Consider the following 18,047-nt stretch of genomic DNA (forward strand, 5'->3'; position numbering starts at 1 on the left):
TATACTTGCCACCTAGTGCGGCCTCTGGGGGAAGTTGAGAGAGACAATAGTTATTAAATATAATTATTAACAGCAAAGGTATTAGCAGCACACCAAGGGACGCAGGAGACATCAGTAGCATATGTTGGAAAATCCAAGCCATGGTCTCATAACTGTTCTTCTTGTGCACCCACACACACAGCTTTGCACAAACACACCACTCTATATACAGTCACCACACACACACACACACACACACACACACACACACACACAGAGACTGTCTTCAGCCACAGGGGGACTGCAGCTCCTTCAAGTACTCAAGAAGCTCCTTAGAGAGCTGGGGCCCGGCAGCGATCTCCTTCCATCCGGTGCCGGCAAAGGGACAGGCTACTTCGCAGGGGGACGGGGACCGTGCTGCTGGTCGCTGCTGGGAAGAGCAAAGAGAGAGGGAGAAGGTAACGTCAGAAGGACACCCTGCCAAAAGCTAGCAACCTACAGAACACTTGGGTTTTACTGCCGGTCACCCCCTATGCCTGACAGATCACTCCATTCCCCCCCAGTCATCAAGCTACTTGCAAAGGGCATGCCTGTGTCCCACAAAGGAAACAAAGCAGGATTATAAATAGGGGAAAGACTCCTGGAATCATAAACTCAGAACTGGAAGGGACCTCGAGAGGTCATCGAGTCCAGTCCCCTGCCCTCACAGCAGGACCAAGCACCTGCTAGTCTAGATCATCCATGACAGATGTCTGTCTAGCCTGCTATTAAATATCTTCAGCGATTGAGATTCCATAACCTCCGTAGGCAATTTATTCCAGTGTTTATCCACCCTGACAGGCAGGAATTTTTTCCTAATGTCCAACCTAAACCTCCCTTGCTGCAGTTTAAGCCCATTGCTTCTTGTCCTATCGTCAAAGGTTAAGGAGAACAATTTTTCTCCCTCCTCCTTGTAACACCCTTTATGGTAGTTGAAAACTGCTACCATGTCCCCTCTCAGTCTTCTCTTTTCCAAGCTAAACAAACGCAATTCTTTCAGCCTTCTCTCATAGCTCATGTTTTGTAGACCTTCAACTATTTTTGTGGCTCTTCTCTGGACCTTCTCCAGATCTTTCTTGAAACATGGGTAAGGGAGGTTTAAGTTGGACATTAGGAAAACTTACCTGTCAGGGTGGTTAAGCACTGGAATAAATTGCCCAGAACAGGACACAATACTCCAGTTAAGGCCTAATCGGCACAGAGTAAAGGGAAGAATGATTTCTCATGTCTTGCTCACAGCACTCCAGAAGAGATTAACGGAAAAGCCTACAAAAGCTCCCAGCACAGGGATTTGAACCTGTGGTCTTTAGAACTCCACCAGAGGGCCCTTTTTCATGTGCTACAGCAATAAGAGGAAGCTAACTTCTCTGGGGCATGATTGGAGCTAAGTGTTACTTTTCTGTCAATGTTTTCTTCATCCGGAGAAAAATGCAGATTCTGAGAGCCAGAAATATTTCGAGAATCTATGTTGCTTCCACCAAATTGTTCATTTAGGGAGGGAAAGAAAACCTCCCGGCTCAAACACAAAATGATTTGATTTTTCAGTTTAAAAAGACTTTCCATTAAAAAGTGCTCTTGCATTTTATTTTGCAACTGTACGAAAACGTGAAAATGGTCAAAACCACACAAAGTTTTACAACATCGTCATAAGGAAACATATGATCCACCCAAAACAAAACATATTTTAGTCCAACACAACATTCAGAAATCTTTCGTTTGGGACCAACCTGACACGGATTTTTTCCCTTTACTTTTCAGAGCAGCCAATGAACTGAAAAATCTGATATTTTCACTGTTCTCTTTACAGAATGACCTTCCTGGTGGGTCACATAGAGGAAGAACATTAGGTGATCTTGACTCTTAGGTTCAGGTCTTGACTCTACGAGGGTTGTGTGGCCTAGTTGTGAGAGCAACACTTGCAAGAGGGCTGGCATTTGTGTCTATGAAAATTGACCTTAAATTTGACCTACTTATACACCTTGCTCTTGCGCAGTAGGATTGTTAGAGTTAGGCAGCTAAAATCTCCAGCGATTCTGTCTGCACTGAGCATGCTCCAGCCAGGCCAGGGCAGAAGGGGTTCTGTCTCTCCTGTTCTCCCAGTGTTCCCCTGTAGGGGATCCCATATCTCATGGAGGGGGAAGCAGAAGCAGCCTGGGGGGTGGACAGGGAGAAGGAGTTGCAGGAGTCAGAGGGTGGAGAGGGGGACAGGGCCGTAGCATCCATGACAGCTAGGTCACACTCCAGAGCCTACAATGGGACATTGTTATCCTGAGTCTCACCATTTCTCTGCTGCCACCCAATAGCAGAGAGGGTAAGGGGTCTTGCCTCCCCCAGCCCTACCTTCACCCACGACCCATGAGAGGCAGAGCAATGTAAGGTGGCTCTAAATGTTCCCTGCCCTGCTGATGACCAAGGCTCAGGTCAACATGGTTCCACTGGGGGAGATCTGTTTCCCTCCCCCCGCCTCAGTATTTTTTAAAGATTAGAGAAAATTACAGCAAAAACAGGTCACAAAGCCAATCGTCCAACAGTGAGGAAATAACAGAATTAAAGCTCCCCCCTCCTCCCGCAACTTTAATCCAGTTCCCTTGGCCACGTGCATCAGGACACAGGCTTTGATGATGTCATCAAAGACTATTTTTGCCCATGTTCCGCATCTCTCAAGGAGAGCGACCCCATTGGCTGAGCTAATTCCGGGAGACTCCCCCACCTCATCACAGGGAGAGAGGGGGATTCAGAGCTGTATTAATCCAGCCCTCAGATTAACGTCACACGGGGAGAGAAAAAAATTGAACCACTGTCTCCCGGATCCCAGCCTACAGCCTCATCCGCTCTCCATACCAATCCTCAGTGATCGCTACAGGCAGACTAAACTATATGCAGCAACATGTCAGCTCGGCCTCCCCCACAGCTGATGGCAGCACTGGTTTCTCCTGTGGTTTATCTGCAGGAGACAGCACTGCAGGGCAGGGGACAGGGTCTCATTTACCTTCATCTTGTGGATGGTGTTTCTGAGTTTGGAAAGCTCGTGCTGGCAGATGCTCATTTTGCTGGTGATGAGTGTCGTCTGCGTCGACTGCTTGTTCCACCAGGAGCTGTTCACCAGGTGCCCCAAGCAGCCATGGTACTGGCACAGATGTGTGCTGATCGTGTCCTGGGGCGTGGGAGAGGAGACGGGTCAGGGCTTGCAGCGCTCCTCCCACCCTTGTCCACAGGGCTCCAAGAAGGGCTCAACCTCCAGGCCTGCTCTTTGCTTTATACAGCCCCTAGCATTGCAGAGCGCTGACGGGCCCTAGCCACCACAGGGAGTCTCGCTCCTGCTATGTGGTTAGTTACTGGCTGTCTAATGTTAGGCCTGTAAGCGAGGACGCCTGAGTTCCAAGCTCACCACACAGCCTCAGGAATGGCCATATCCCTCTCTGTGCCTCAGTTTCCCCCTCTGTTGATGGGGTTGGGAAGTGGGGCTTTCTTAGCTGTAACAAGTCTTTAGTCTTTCAGCACCTCCTCAACCCCCCTGCCCCTTGCGCCTCCCCAACCTCCCAGTGAAACAGGGACTGAGGCAATCTGCCCTTCCAAGCAGGAGGATGGTGAGGGCCTAACCAATTCCCCCATGGTGGGAGCCAATATGAGGCAGAGCCAGTGAGAGAATCAGGGCAGGGGTGGGCAATAATTTTTGGTGGGGGGCCACTCCAAGGTTTTGGATAGTGGTCAAGGGCCGCGCTCTTCTGGGGAGGAGGTGTGGGGTCTAGGATGGTGCCAAAGCGTGCATGGGGTGAGGGGCTGGGGTGCAGGAGACAGTTTGAGGTCTGAGAGGGAGTTTGGGAGAAGGAAGGGGAATGGGGTGCAGGGTCTGGGAGGGGGTATGGATGCAGGAGAGGATTCTGGCCTGGGGGAAGGATGTCGGAGGGGGTACAGGCTCTGGGAGGGAGTTGTGACCTGGAGCAGGGAGATGGAGAGGGTTTGGATGGTGTCCTGGGGAGGGAGTTTGGGGACAGGAGGAGCAGGGGTGCCAGAGGCAGGCTCTGGCTGGGAGGCGCTTACCTAAGCAGCTCCCAGCCTGCAGCACCCCCAAAGCAGGCTGGGCTCCCTGTCTGCTGCAGCCCAAGACCACTTGAACATGCAGGCAGCTCCCTCCATGTGGCTCTCAACTGCAGGAGTGGGGGAAGAGGCTTGCGCTGCTCCCCCCCAGGCCAATCTCTCAGCTCCTATTGGCTGGCTGTTTCCAGCCAATAAGAGCTGAGGATTGGGCTGGGGTCAGTTCCTATTGGCCGGTTGTTTCCAGACAATAGGAGCTGAGGATTGGGCTGGCGCAGGGAGATCACCGGAAGCCTCCCCCTCCCTCCCGAGCAGAGAGGCACAGGGAGCAGCCCGGAGCTTAAAGCCCTGTGTGCCTGAGGGTCCCAGCAGGGGGCTCCATGGGCCGGATCTAGTGGCTTTGCGGGACAAATCTGACCCGCGAGATGTATCTTGCCCAGCCCTGCCCCTGGGTGTCTGTCCCTAGTTCCCTTGGAGAGAGGTGTAGGCTGGGAGGGGAGGGCAGGAGTCCGGCAGCCAGGCTGGCCTAGGAGAAGGGTCATGTCACCCGCTGCAGGGCGCTGTCCCCTTTAGTGAGGGCTGGGTTGGCTACGGTCTCAGTTGATGCAGCAGGATCCCTCAACTCAGGCAGAAAAAGCTCAGGCTGGCAGTTCCCCAGTGCGACCCTGAGGCCAATGACCCAGCATTGGGCTGGAAGATCTCAATCCTACTGGGGGGCCCAGCCTTGTCCCCGCCAAGTCCCCGGGTGTCTCCTGCCCGGGTCCACCCGTCTCCTTACCAGCAGGACGGCACTGTCGCTGGTCTCATTGCTCCTTGGGATGAAGATGGGGAGGCTCCTCTTTCCTCCGTCTTGGAAACCCTCTTGCTGCAAGCATGGAGATGCATCAGGGGGGGCTGGGAGGGTCTAAGTGGGGGGGGGGGCATGGAGGAGAAGACCTGAGCAGGGTGGCCCCGTGGGAATAAAGATGGTCAAGGGGAGCATTCCAAAGCGTGGCTGAACTGAGGGGGAGGGGACCCATGGGGGAGGAATAGCCAGGATGGGGCACCTATGAAGAGGGGGAGGGTCTGGGAGGAGATTATCAGGATGGGGGGGGGTCCCATAAGGAGGTCTGACAGATGGGGAGGGCCTAGGCGGGAGGGAGGGCCTGAGCATGGTGGATGGAAGCAGATGGTCAAGCCAGGAATGGCACATGGGGGAAGTTGGTCAGAGTGGGGGGGGGGGGGTGTCCATGCAAGACTGGGTCCCTGGGGGAGCCCCTCTCATACCAGGAACAGCTTATGCAGGTTCTCCAAGTAGTTCATCAGGCGCCCTGCGATGTTCTGGGCATTGGGCCACTCGTCACTGCACGTGTGGCCCGGCCGCCCCCAGGCCAGGGACCAGAGCACAGCTAGCACCGAGGTCAGGGACAAGACATCACTCCATCCTGCATGGGGGGACAACACACCACATCACCTCCCTGTCCTGCCAGAGAACACACGTGGTCCAAAGTCTCATTCTGATTGGCTGACTGGGCGTGACGACATCACTCTCTAGGGGACCAATAGGGAGTTTTCCCACCACGTGCGCGCACACATACACATGCACACAACACACATATTAAATCAGGCAGGGAGCAGAATGAAGACTAGTGACTGGCAGGGAGATGGGGGAGGAGACATTACCTGTCCCTTTAAGGGAGGCTAGCCAGTTCCCAGAGGATTCTGGGAGGTGTAGTTCCCAGGACCAATGGAAGTTATAGGCTAGGCAACAAGGAATGTTGGGAAAGAGGGCAGGGCTATAAAAGCCCTCCCTTCTATCCCTGAGCCGTTATCTTCTGAGGCTGCCTATCTCCCTGCATCCCTTACCCCTCAGCTGCTACGGTTCTGGCCCCACAAGATCCCTCTAGCTGCCGCCCACCACCATGAGACCTCAGACACATGGTCCCTTCTCCCACTACACACAGCTCCCTTCCATCAGTTCACCAGAGGCTTTTCTGATGGGAAGCCCTTGGCTTATTTTGCAGCACAGGCAATTCAGGTTAGATACTAGGAAAAATTCTGAGGCTACTTCAGCTCTGGAACAGGTCACCAGAAGAGACTGCAGCATCCCTGCCCTTGCAGGCTCTTAAGAGCAGATTAGACTGAAACCTGCCAGGGATACAGGTTAAATTACTCATTTAACACGTGCCCGCTTAACACGTTTTCGCAATAGCATGATTTTCTTTTAGGGAATGTTTTTTGAATAACACGACTGTCCCCAAAATAACATGAAAATAATCAAGTGGTGGACTACTTCGCGTGGCGGTATAAGTTGGTGAAAACAGTGGTAATATGCATGAATGGATGAATATTCATGGTCTCAGCACTCCTCCACTCACTCACATGTTTGTCTTTGTGTTTTAACAAACCGCGGTGACTTGCGTTGCTAGATATCTAATGTTGATGTTGATGACCCAGCACCAACAAAAAATTGATTTTGCCACCACTACCACCTGAACCACAACCTCCACCTTTTCCATCATTTTTAATGGGAAAATTGACCCCGCATAGCACGTCTTCGCTTAGCACAAACTTTTTCAGAAACACATCTATAGTGTTAAATGAGGAATTACTGTATCCTCAGTGAGGGTGGGGAGATGGGCATGGGGACTGCCAGCCCTCCGTTTGCCGCAGAGATCTCCCGCCCAAGCCCTCGGTCAAGCCCAGGAACACGTGCCCACAGTGCCAGGGTGCCCAGAGAAAATAAGGGGCTTGTAACTGCTGCCAAATCCAGGCTTCCCCCTGCCATGGTAGAGACCTGTGTTTTGGGGCAGAAGGATGCAAATTCTAGCCCCAGCTCCCCACGTAAATAAGCACCCATGTAAATTTCTATGGTAATAACCAGGGCCATCCTTAGGATTTATGTTGCCCTAGGCAGGATTATTAAACTGACGCCCCTATGCCTGACTTGCTCTTCCACCCCTACGCCCTCCCCTTCCCAGAGACCCCAGCAGCCAATCCCCTCCCTCAGACTGCGCTGCAGGCAACACATTTGGCTCTGTCTAGCACCCAGCCCTGCTGTTACATGCTCCACTGCTTCCTGTCCGTCCCGGCAGAGTGGTGCCCCAGAAATACTGGTGCCCTAGGCCAGTGGTTCTCAACCGTGGGCCATATGGCTCCCCAGGGGCCACGCCCTACCTCTAGGGGGCCACATGGAAAAACCGGAACATTAGGTAAATGATGTACCTTTTTTTCCAACTAACAGCGGCTATGAGGGGGGCCACAGAGGTAAACGAGGCTCAGAAGGGGCCCATGAGCAAAAAAAGGTTGAGAAACACTGGTCTAGGCAACTGCCTTCTCTGCTTATGGCTAAGGATGGCCCCGGAAATAACTTGTGTATGTCTGCAGAGGCAGGTTTCTTCCACCTCCTTCCTTCTGATCCCCAATTAACATTCTGTTTCCCCCAAGGGCGCAGGTTGTGGATTCCTTCCATCTCTAAGCCAAGGAATTTCCTTGCCTTTAGCCAGAGGAAATCAAATGCAAGTGTGGTGTCTATTGTGCAATCCCTGGGTGAGGTTCTGTGGCCACAGCAAGTCGGGCTTGCCGATCCCTTCTGGCCTTACAGCCTGTGCCAACATTGCTACTTGAGATATTTCATCTGGTTGATTTTAAATGACACCTGGCGCACTCCCCCCCACAAGAAGGATGACCATGAAGGGATGTCACGGAAGAGGACCGCGAACGTCCACCGCCAAGCAAGCACTCAAGCAGCCCGTGCGGCAAGAAGTGAAACGGACTCCCAAGGCAGGCGTGAAACTGCCACACGGGAAGCCCTGAACTGTACACAGAAAGCAAGGAGAGAAAGGCCTTTTGCATTTCTTCCCTCTCGTTCGCTTTTAGCCGTCCTGCTGCTGCGACGCTTTAAGTAACGACCCGGCATCTCGTACAGCCTGGGGTGCTGCTGAAATAATAATGGTGATGACTGTCGCTGAGAGCCATGAGACTAAGGCAGCCACAGTATGTGGTGGACAAACATGGCATGGAGCCAAAGTGAGGCTATGTCTAGACAAGGTTTTCCCGGGTTACCTCTGGTATCCCGGAAAACCCCTCCACCTCCAGGGAACACATTTGCTCTTCGGCTTTTTTTTTTCGCAGAAGCGCAAACACGCTCTTTCGGGGAGCTCTGTGAACCTCATTCCATGAGGAATAAGGACTCTGCCGAAAGAGGAAGCTTTTCCACCATAAGGCCCCATCTAGATTGGGCCAAATGGCAGAAAAGTGCTCTTCTGGAAAAGCGATCAGAAAAAGCTACGCAAATTGCGGAGTGCAATTTGCGTAGCTTTTCCAATAAAGCCCCATAGTCTAGACCTAGCCTGAAGTCTCCTCACCTCAAAAAAGATATTTTGGCATTAGAAAAGGTTCAGAAAAGAGCAACTAAAATGATTAGGGGTTTGGAACAGGTCCTATATGAGGAGAGGCTAAAGAGACTGGGACTTTTCAGTTTAGAAAAGAGACTGAGGGGGAATATGATAGAGGTCTATAAAATCATGAGTGGTGTGAAGAGGGTGAATGAAGAAAAGGCATTCACTTGTTCCCATAATAGAAGAACTAGAGGACACCAAATGGCATTAATGGGTAGCAGGTTTAAAACTAATAAAAGAAAGTTCTTCTTCACACAGCGCACAGTCAACCTGTGGAACTCCCTGCCAGAGGAGGCTGTGAAGGCTAGGGCTATAACAGAGTTTAAAAAAGAGCTAGATAAATTCATGGAGATTAGGTCCATAAAAGGCTATTAGCCAGGGGGTAAGGAATGGTGCCCCTGGCCTCAGTTTGTCAGAGGCTGGAGAAGGATGGCAGGAGACAAATTGCTTGATCATTGTCTTCAGTCCACCCCCTCTGAGGCACCTGGCATTGGCCACTGTCGGCAGACAGGATACTGGGCTGGATGGACCTTTGGTCTGACCCAGTATGGCCGTTCTTATGTTCAATTATATGCCCAAGGTCCAAGCTGGGATCAGAATCCAGGTCACCCAAGCCCCTGAACGCCCCTGGAGTCAAAGGGCCAGACCCCCATTTGGCGGGAATGGCCTGTCACTCCGTTTGCTCCTGGTGTGGGGGTTTCACCTGCCATCCCCCGCAGCACATACCTCTCCTCACCCTTCCAGAGCGCTAGCGCGTGAGCCAATGGGAAGGGAGCCTTTTGGGGCCAGCTCTATAACAAGGCACTTCATTCATGGGCCCAGGCAAATTGGTAGACTTGTAAGGGGGGAAGGGTATAGAAAGGAATCTGGTCCCCAATGGGCCTGATTCTGAGTTGTTCCCCCAGGATTGGGCCCTTCCCCTATACATTGGGGCCGGAGTGCAGGGAGGCATCTCTTGGCTACTCCACGACTCATCTATTGCCCTGGGCTGAGCCCCTCCGCCTCCCCGCACAACCCTCCCCACACAGTGAGGGACATGGGCTCGCCACAGGAGGGATCCCTGGGCTGAACAGATCCCAACCCAAAGCGACCCTGCACACGCACAGCCCTCCGCCCAGGCCCGGTGACATTGCTACGCCCACCCCAGCTGGGATGAGCGCTTGGCCACTGGCTTCCCTGCACAGGACGATCCCTGCCTGTTGCAGCAGGAAGGAAGGAAAGGACACAGCCTTTGCATGCCATCCTGCCCCTCCATCCCAGCCCTCAGTCCCCTGCTAGCCCAGCCCTGGAATCCCCCCTTCACAGCTTTGCAGCCCTATGCCCCGGTCTAATTAGGAGTCAACCGCACTAAAGACCAGGAGGGGAAACCTGAGTCCTGTGGGAAAAGCCAAGTCAGGAGCCATGAGGGGGGCTGAGCACCTTCACCCAGTGAAAGCCCCAAGCAACATCCCCTTCTCTCACCGGCTGCCTGCTGGCATGCCCAGTCTCTGTGTAAAGCTGGGCTGAGCCCTTCCACTCCAGCTGAGCATGGACAGACTCCTCACATCAGCAACCTGTGCGACTGATGCTGGGGAGCAGCGCAGCCACCGGCGCAGTGGAACACAACCCTCCTTCCCCTGCAGCAGCCCCTACTCACGCAGCCTCATCCTGTGTCCTGCAGGGAAATTCTAGGAGATGCTGCAATCGATCGTCTACCTGCAGCTTGTCTGGAGCCCTTATATCCCACCTGTTGGCTCCCATCCTTCTCCTTCCCAGGCCTTGTGACTCACTACCAGCTTCCAATAAAAACTGAGAAGGAAGCATGGCAAGTAAAGTCAGAGGAACTGGCTGCAGAAGCCCTCGGGGCATGGCTGGGCTGAGCCAGGGACAGTGGAAGGGTGTGAGTGAGGGCACCAGTTCAGACCTGCACCCACTCGCCAACACTTGGCTTCTGGGCAGGAGCCCTGGTACGGTCAGTGCCCCACAGAAAGAGCCTTCTGCAAAGCTACAGGCTGGGGGGGGGGGGAGCAGGCAGGGGCACCTGTGGAGCCAGAGGCAGCAGAGGGGGGCATCCCCCAAAGACCAGGAAATGCAAATAGAGGCATCCTGAAGATGGGAGATGCAGATGAGGCTTCCTGGATGCAAACGGGAGCATCCTGAGGACCAGGGGGAGTAGACAGGGACCTCCTGGGCACGGACAGAGCATCTCAGATGCCAGGGGGAGCTGAGAGGGGCTAGGAGGTATAGATGCCATCTTGAGTATGGGGGGGGGCAGACTGGGGTGTCCCAGGCATGGTGGCGGGGGGGGGGGAGCAGATAGGAGCTGACAAGGGGACAGAAAAGCAAAGCAAAGAGGCCAGCACAGACCCAGGGCAGGGGACAGGAAGAACAGTTGTACCCAGAGAGTCCCCATTAGCCCTGCTGCCAGGTTCCCCTGGTTATAAGGTGAGGAAAGGCCCCGACACACAGTCCATCTCCGGGGTGCAAGCAGCTCAGACAGGGTCTCCCAGCCAGTCCTCCGTGGCTGGCTGGCCGGTGGCAGGGAAGGGAAATGGACGAACAGCGAGACACCATGGACGCTAACTCATAGGCCATGACAGGAGCTTTGAACCTCTTAGGGGCAGCAGCTTCCGCCCAGCCCCTGCTGCTGGGCATGAGGAATGGGACTGGGGCCTTTGCCCGCTAGGGGGCACCGGCTCCAATCCTGGGTCAGGGCAGGACACTAGGGCTATGTCTAGACTACACCCCTCTGTCGGCAGAGGGATGTAAATGAAGCACTTCGAAAGTGCAAATGAAGCCAGGATTTAACTATCCCGCGCTTCATTTGCATAATCACGTAATGGCGCGCTTCCGAAAAAACACTAGCTCGAAATTGAAACCGCAGTCTAGACGCGGTTCTTTCGAAAACGGGGTTTCAAAACCTGAGGTTTACAGGATCTTTCGAAAAAGCGCCCTGTTTTCGAAAGAACCGTGTCTAGACTGCGGATTCAATTTCGAACTAGTGTTTTTTCGGAAGAGCGCCATTGCGTGATTATGCAAATGAAGCGCGGGATAGTTAAATCCTGGCTTCATTTGCACTTTCGGCAGGGCAGAGATGATCCCAGCCGATCTTGGGGCATCAGTCTGGGCAGAGGGGCCAAGAGCTGGCTGCAGCCATGCAGGGGAGAAGTGAGGTGCCTGAGGCCAGGTGAACAGTGCTTATAGTCAGTCAAGTGAGGTTTCCAGGAGGGGCCAGCCCATGCGCATGGTTCTCCTTGCTTCTCACTGAGCATCCTTCCTTCCTCCTGACCCAGGTTTCTGGGTTTAAGCCCCAAACCAGCTGCCAAGCACCCTAATACCTCACCAAATAGCTCAGCACCAGCCCCACCCGTCCGGTAGCTGCCAGAGCCTGTCACCTGCGTCACAGCAACAACTGCGTTAAGAAGCCTGATGCAATTCTGATGCTCCAGGAGGTGAAAGCAGGGGAACTGAACGGCAAGAATCTACCTCACCTCCTCCCCAGCTCTGCCAGTGCCTCTCAATCCAGACCCACAGCTCCCTGCTAGCCCAGCCCCGAGCTCCCTCTGCCGCTCTGCCAGTGCCCCTCAATCCAGACCCACCGTTCCCAGCTGGCCCAGCCCTGGCTTCCCCCTCACAGCTCTGCAGGTGCCCCTCAGTCCTGCCCCACAGCTTCATAAGTGTAGTTTGACATCTTTATTTGGCGTGCGGGGGGGGGGGGGAAGAGAGAGATTAATACTGTTAATAATAAAGAGAGGGCTCACTTTTGGTTTTACCCTGGTTGGTGGGACTATACTTAACACTATATTTAACTCGTGTACTTAATGAGCGAGTCGGGGAGTTGAAATGGCGCTTCCTCCCCAAACATTTCCCTGCCCCCCGCATCCCTGAGGGGCTAGCCAGCTGCTCCTCTGTCACATGATGTCACTGCTCCTCTGTCCTGCTGGGATGGGGAACCTCAGGCCCGGGAGGCCGAATGTGGCCCCCAGTTGGCCTGGATCTGGCCTCGAAGGCTCAGGGCTCCACCCCCCAAATTGGGGAGCACATGCTGGTGCTCCAGTCCCCCTGCCACCTGCCCACAGAGCTGGAGCACACAAAATCTACTAGTCTGGGCCCCTCGGCTCCAGCGTGCGAGGGGAATGTGGGGAGGGTCTTTCTCCTTCTCAGTTGGGGGCGTCTCGCTTTGCTTCTCAACTGTTTTTTTCCGTGGGTCAGCAGCCCCAGACTCAAAAAAAGGTTCCCCAGCCCCGTGCTAGGGGGATCCACCCAACAGTTTGAAACCTCTGGTACACAGTTTGTGGGGGCAACACCCCACGGCCCCCCTCAATCTCTGCCCATGCTCCCTTCTAACCACGCCACAGGCTCCCCCACCCCCATTCTGCCAGTGTGCCCCTCAGTCCAGCCTCGCTCCCCCCACCCCCACTATGCAGCTCCCTCCAGCTGTGCCAGTGCCCCTCAATCACAGCCCAAGTCCAGATCTGGCCCTTTGCTGAGCTCTGGGCCAGGGCTCTGCTGCCCTCTCATGACTACTCATCTCTGTGCAAAGGGAAGTGGAAGAGGAGCCTTCCCCCGGGGCTGGGGGGTTGCTCACACACGCTCTCGCTGACGGTAAGTGTGGGGCAGGATCCCTTCCCCGTTTGGCCCACAGATGGGTGAGGCACTGGCAGGCTGGGGGAGGACAGGCTGTTCTTCCTCCCGCTCTTCCCAACTGATGTAATCAGGAAACTGGCACCTGCCAGGCCGGCCTAATCCTCCTGGGGTGTGAAGGGAGAAAGGGACCTTCCCACTCCCAGTCTCCTCCTCCCAAGTGTGTCTCCATCTAATGTGTAGCTCACGCATTCACCCTCCCTCAAAGGGTCATGGGAGTGTGTGAGAGCGAGGTGGCAGTGCACTGGGCTGGGGGGGTGATGGTGAGGGGCAGGGCCGGCCCCCAACATTTTGGCACCTGAGGCGGGGAGCTCAAATGACACCCCCATGCCCCCTTGCTTGGACCAAAACTTTGAAAGGTCTCAAGTCTGCCTTCTTCCTGGTCTACTCCTCTCATGGCACTCCACCATCTCTGTGCATCTAGAGCAGAGAGAATACATCTGCACCAGCAGCAGACACCATTTTCTACACTCTGGGTCCTAATGGTGTCCCTCCCTCACCCGCACACACACAGTCTGACACCTGAGGTGGCTGCCTCAGTTCACCTCATGGTAAAGCCAGTCCTCTGGCAAGGAATGGGGGGGAGTCAGGCAAGAGAGGCGCCAGCGGAGCTGGGGGGTGGGGGAGCTCTGGCCTGAGATATCGGGGGGGGGGGTGATGGTCTGGGGCTTGGTTTGTTTTTATGGGGCAGGCCTCGGCAGCCCTGTCTGTCCCCCTCTGCTCCGCCCCAGCCGGTTGGGCAGGCTTGGGGGTAAAGGGCTCCGACAGGGATCCCTGGCTGGAGGAGCCTGCCGATGGGAAGCAGGCGTTAGGCCCAGCGTGTGCATGTTGTGGGCCTAGCTGATTGGTGCTGGTGAATGACCCCAGAGCAGGGAGCAGGTGAGGCTGGGTTGGGCATAGGCCAGGCCTAGGGGCTCTTCCCCTCGCCTGCCTGCTGGGCAGTGCCTGGCAGGCTGAGGGCACCAAGGGCACTCTGGGTGGGCCACTCTGCATATGTACTAGGAGACAGACTGACAGGGGAAGGGGAGGGACCTGCCATAGACCCTGGGTCAACTAACCTGGGCTAGACGTGCAGGACTATAAAATCACCATGGACGCATGTAGGCTCTCTGGAGCCGGGGCTCTGGGACCATAGGCGTGCGCAGCACGTTTCACTAGGGTGTGCACCCCGGGAATTTTCGTTATTTTTTTTAAAGGCGAACATTTATTGAATACTCAATCATAAAGGGCATGCTGCGAGCGAACGCGGGCTTTCTATACATTTCTACAACATTTTTATTACACAATTCGGCACTTATTGCATAATACAACAATCCATACTTTAAAACTGAAAGAGCGTATCATGCAATTAAATTAAAACACAAGGCCACTTTTGTTTTAGACAGTAGCGTGTGCCCAGGCACACCCAGCACACCCCCTGAGCATGCCTATGTCTGCGACCCTGTGAAGGGGGAAGGTCGCAGAACCTGGGCTACAGACCAAACATGCACACAGCAGCCTCAGCCCAAGGCAGCTGTCAGGGCCAGCCGGGGTGTTCTAGTGCAGTGTAGACTCACCCACTACGGCGTAGGAGCTAGCGGCACTCTAGAGTCCTCCTCCCCCTCCATGTTTGGAGTTCCCTCTTCTTCTCAAAGCACCCCTTGGCCACCAGAAGCGGAGACTAATGTTCCCTCTCATCTTTTCCATCCACGTGAGGATTTTTCCCTCCATGTGCAGAATAATTTTTTATGTGCACCGAGGCATGTGGGCGCTCTGCTAATTAGCTGGGCAGCATTTGAACCACTCCTGGGCAGCCACACAAGTGCACGGCTTACAGGGAACACTGACTGAGTCCCGAGAAGGAGCTGCCCTGGCCATGTCTGCATGAGAGGGAAAAGTGGGTTTGGGACACGGGTTATCACCACCCAGTGAAGCCCTACTCTGACTGTGTGATTGCAGTGTGAGCAGGTGTTCGTGAAAACTCTCCCAGGGACCCAGTGTTTACCTCCACCCAGCTAGCACCTGGTAAAACTCCTGTTGGTCGTGTCCACATTAGACTGTCGGCTCTCTGGGACAAGGACTCTCTTTTTGCTCTTTGTCTGTCCAGCACCCAGCACTATGGCTTCTTCGGCCATCACAGGTGGCAAGGCACTACCATAAAACACCTAATAAATCATTTGCACTGTCTAGCACAATGGACTCCTGGCCCATGACTGGGCTCTGATGCTACCGTAATATACCTACTAAATGTACAGTACCTAGCACAGTTTTCCTAGGTAATGACTGATGCCCAGACCTCACCCCTCACCCCATAAAAACAGGGCTGCCGAGGCCTGCCCCATAAAAACACCAGAGAGTTGGTGGGCAGTGTGGCCGCAGCCTCCCCAGAGTGCTGGAGAGCCAGGCATGGCCCCAGCTTCTCTGTGCCATGCCACCTGGCTGGCCCTCCTGTCCATGAGTGCCCACGCACAATTAAGCTATCAATCCCTGTACTGGGCAAACAGAGCAGCCCCAGGGGCACATCCTGGCCCCCCTCCTGGCCTCCTAGATGTAGAGCATGAACAGGGCCTCCTCAGGCAGTTTGGCAAGGCAACACCTGGCGGAGCCTACGATACCCACTGCCCATGGCTGGCATTGTGTTCTGAGTTCTGTTTTAGTTCTGAAGCAAACCACATTGAATTCCATTCCTCAAACCACTAACCTATTGAATACGTTCCCCCCAGTCCTTCTGTCCACCAAAACAAACCCCGATACATACCCAGAAAAATTAATAGTTTTTTCCATTGATTTCACCTCTTTTCATTCTTGTAGTAATAAAGACACCAGTACATTCCTGGTGAAAATTAAGAAAAAAACCAAGAATGAAGGATTAAATTCTCCATCAGCCCTAACCATCTGCCAGGGTGAAACACTGTTTGAGCCAAATCCTGTTTAGTCTGTAGAACTCAGACTGTGAGTTTACAGTAATTACTTGTTTAACACGTGCCTGCTTAACACGTTTTCTCAATAAAATAGCATGATTTTATTTTTAGGGAACATTTTTCGAATAACACGACAATCCCTGAAATAACACGAAAATAATCAAGTGGCAGACTACTTCGTGCGGCGGTATAAGTTGGTGAAAATAGTGGTAATACTCACGAGCAGATGAATACACGTGGTCACAGCGCTCTTCCGCTCACTCACATGTTTATCTTTGTGTTTTAATAAACCGCAGCGACTTTTGTTGCTAGTTATCTTGTGTTGCTAGATATCTAATGCTGACATTGATGACCCAGCACCAATGAAAAATTGACTTTGCCACCACCACCTGAAATGAAACCCCACCTTTTCCATTATTTTTAATGGGAAAATTGACCCCACATAGCACGTTTTTGCTTAGCACAAACATTTTCAGAAACGTATCTATAGTGTTAAATGAGGAATTACTGTATTTTTGTTTCTTAAGTAACCAATTTCGATCAGAAGAAGGGATGGCCCGTGTGTTTGTTACTAAGACCAAGTCTATACTTATCCCGAGATCCATGCTCCAGAGATCAATCTTCCAGGGTTCGATTTAGCAGGTCTAGTAAGGACACGCTAAATCAACTGCTGATAGTGCTCCTCCCCCGTCAACCCCGGTACTCCATGTGGTCATGAGAAGTAAGGGAAGGTGATGGGTGAGTTTCTCCTGTCAACCTCCTGCAGTGGGAATGCCTTAGAATTCTGACTTAAGTTCAGAATTTTGACTTAAGCGAGGCCAGCTGCACTAATCATGTAGCTGGAGTTGCATATCTGAGGTGGTCTTTCTTGCATAGTGTAGACCTGGCCTCAGAATCCCTTCCCAACACTCACAAGCCTTGTTTGCTGGGAGGAGTGGCTCCTTCACTCTGGCAGACTGGCCTAGTAGAAGGTGACCATCGCCTTAGGGAAGAAGGGGGGCTGCAGCATTGCCTGATCTAATGAATTTCCAGTTACCATCTTTAAGGTTGACAGGTCCCTTGTCCCAGGATCAGGCCCAGGATTCAGTTATTCTGTGGTTGGGAACCCAGATGTGCACAGATGCAACACTCACACTATTGGAACTCTTGTGTAATTGCAAATATAGTTTATTAATACAATTAGCACAGTCACAAACCCTCCCAATTTCATAAGATAAATAGGGAGTGTACGTCTATATTTCCATACCAGGTAGTCACACCACTCCTTCTAGAACAACCCGAGGTGTAGCCATCATCATCCTCATCACCTGCACCTTCCCCATCATCACCAATGGCCAGCACCTCCCAAGGACTCCATCTCCTTCTACCGCCCCTAGGCTGGGATGCCACTTTTATCATGTGTTACACTGACGCTTTTATGCTTGATGCATATTCGGTAGGGGATGTTTCCTTTTCTCCTTATTTGTAGTTTCTCACCTTACTAATGGTGACATGTCTTTTTCCCATAGGCCAGTATATCATGGATCTCAGCTTATTAGCATATTCGTCAATTTGTTACCAGGGGCCTTTTGTGGTTCTCTGTCACATTTAGTATTTCTATCCTACTTGGTTATTCGGACTGGTGTCAACCAGTTAAAATGTGGGTTTTTTTAAGTAATGATGAACCTGCTAAGTTTGCAGGGATTCTTGAAAGTGCCCATCCCAGGAGTTGGCAACCTATGGCACGCATGTCATAAGTGGCACATGAGCCGGTTTTCAGCGGCATGTGGGGCAGGAGCTCAGCCCTGCCTCTCCTCCCCAACGCAGCTGCTGGAGAGTCCTCCCTCTTCCTTGCAGCAGGTTAGGCTGCAGTGGGAGGAGGCAGTGCTGGGGCTGAGGCTCCTCAGCAGAGCCTTTGGGCCAGCCTGGGACTGAGTGGCTGCGGCAGTTGTGGCAAGGAGGCACAAGCCATGCAAGACCCCCACACCCGATCCCTTGCACTCGCTTTCCCTCCCCCCTGCCAAGACCCCGCATCCCTCAGCTTGTTCTGACACTCTCCCTTGTTCCTACAACCTCCTGGCCAGACACCCTATCCCCATCCTGCTCCTGCATC

At 53.3% G+C, this 18,047-nt stretch overlaps 1 protein-coding gene across 1 annotated transcript; it reads right to left on the minus strand.

The window, feature by feature from the left end:
- Positions 1-112: 112 nt before the first annotated feature.
- LOC149524387 (uncharacterized) lies at positions 113-10,134 on the minus strand. Its single transcript, XM_089778978.1, has 5 exons — positions 10,069-10,134; positions 5,320-5,477; positions 4,832-4,918; positions 3,008-3,172; positions 113-409 (listed from the first exon to the last, which is right to left on the minus strand). Exons 1-5 carry the CDS (start codon positions 10,076-10,078, stop codon positions 266-268), a joined length of 564 nt encoding a protein of 187 aa, XP_089635104.1. The 5' UTR covers positions 10,079-10,134; the 3' UTR covers positions 113-265.
- Between the last annotated feature and the right edge of the window lie 7,913 nt (positions 10,135-18,047).

The sequence above is a fragment of the Pelodiscus sinensis genome, chromosome 5 (genome assembly GCF_052426305.1).
Source record: "Pelodiscus sinensis isolate ZL-2025 chromosome 5, ASM5242630v1, whole genome shotgun sequence".
Classification (NCBI taxonomy): Eukaryota; Metazoa; Chordata; order Testudines; family Trionychidae; genus Pelodiscus; species Pelodiscus sinensis.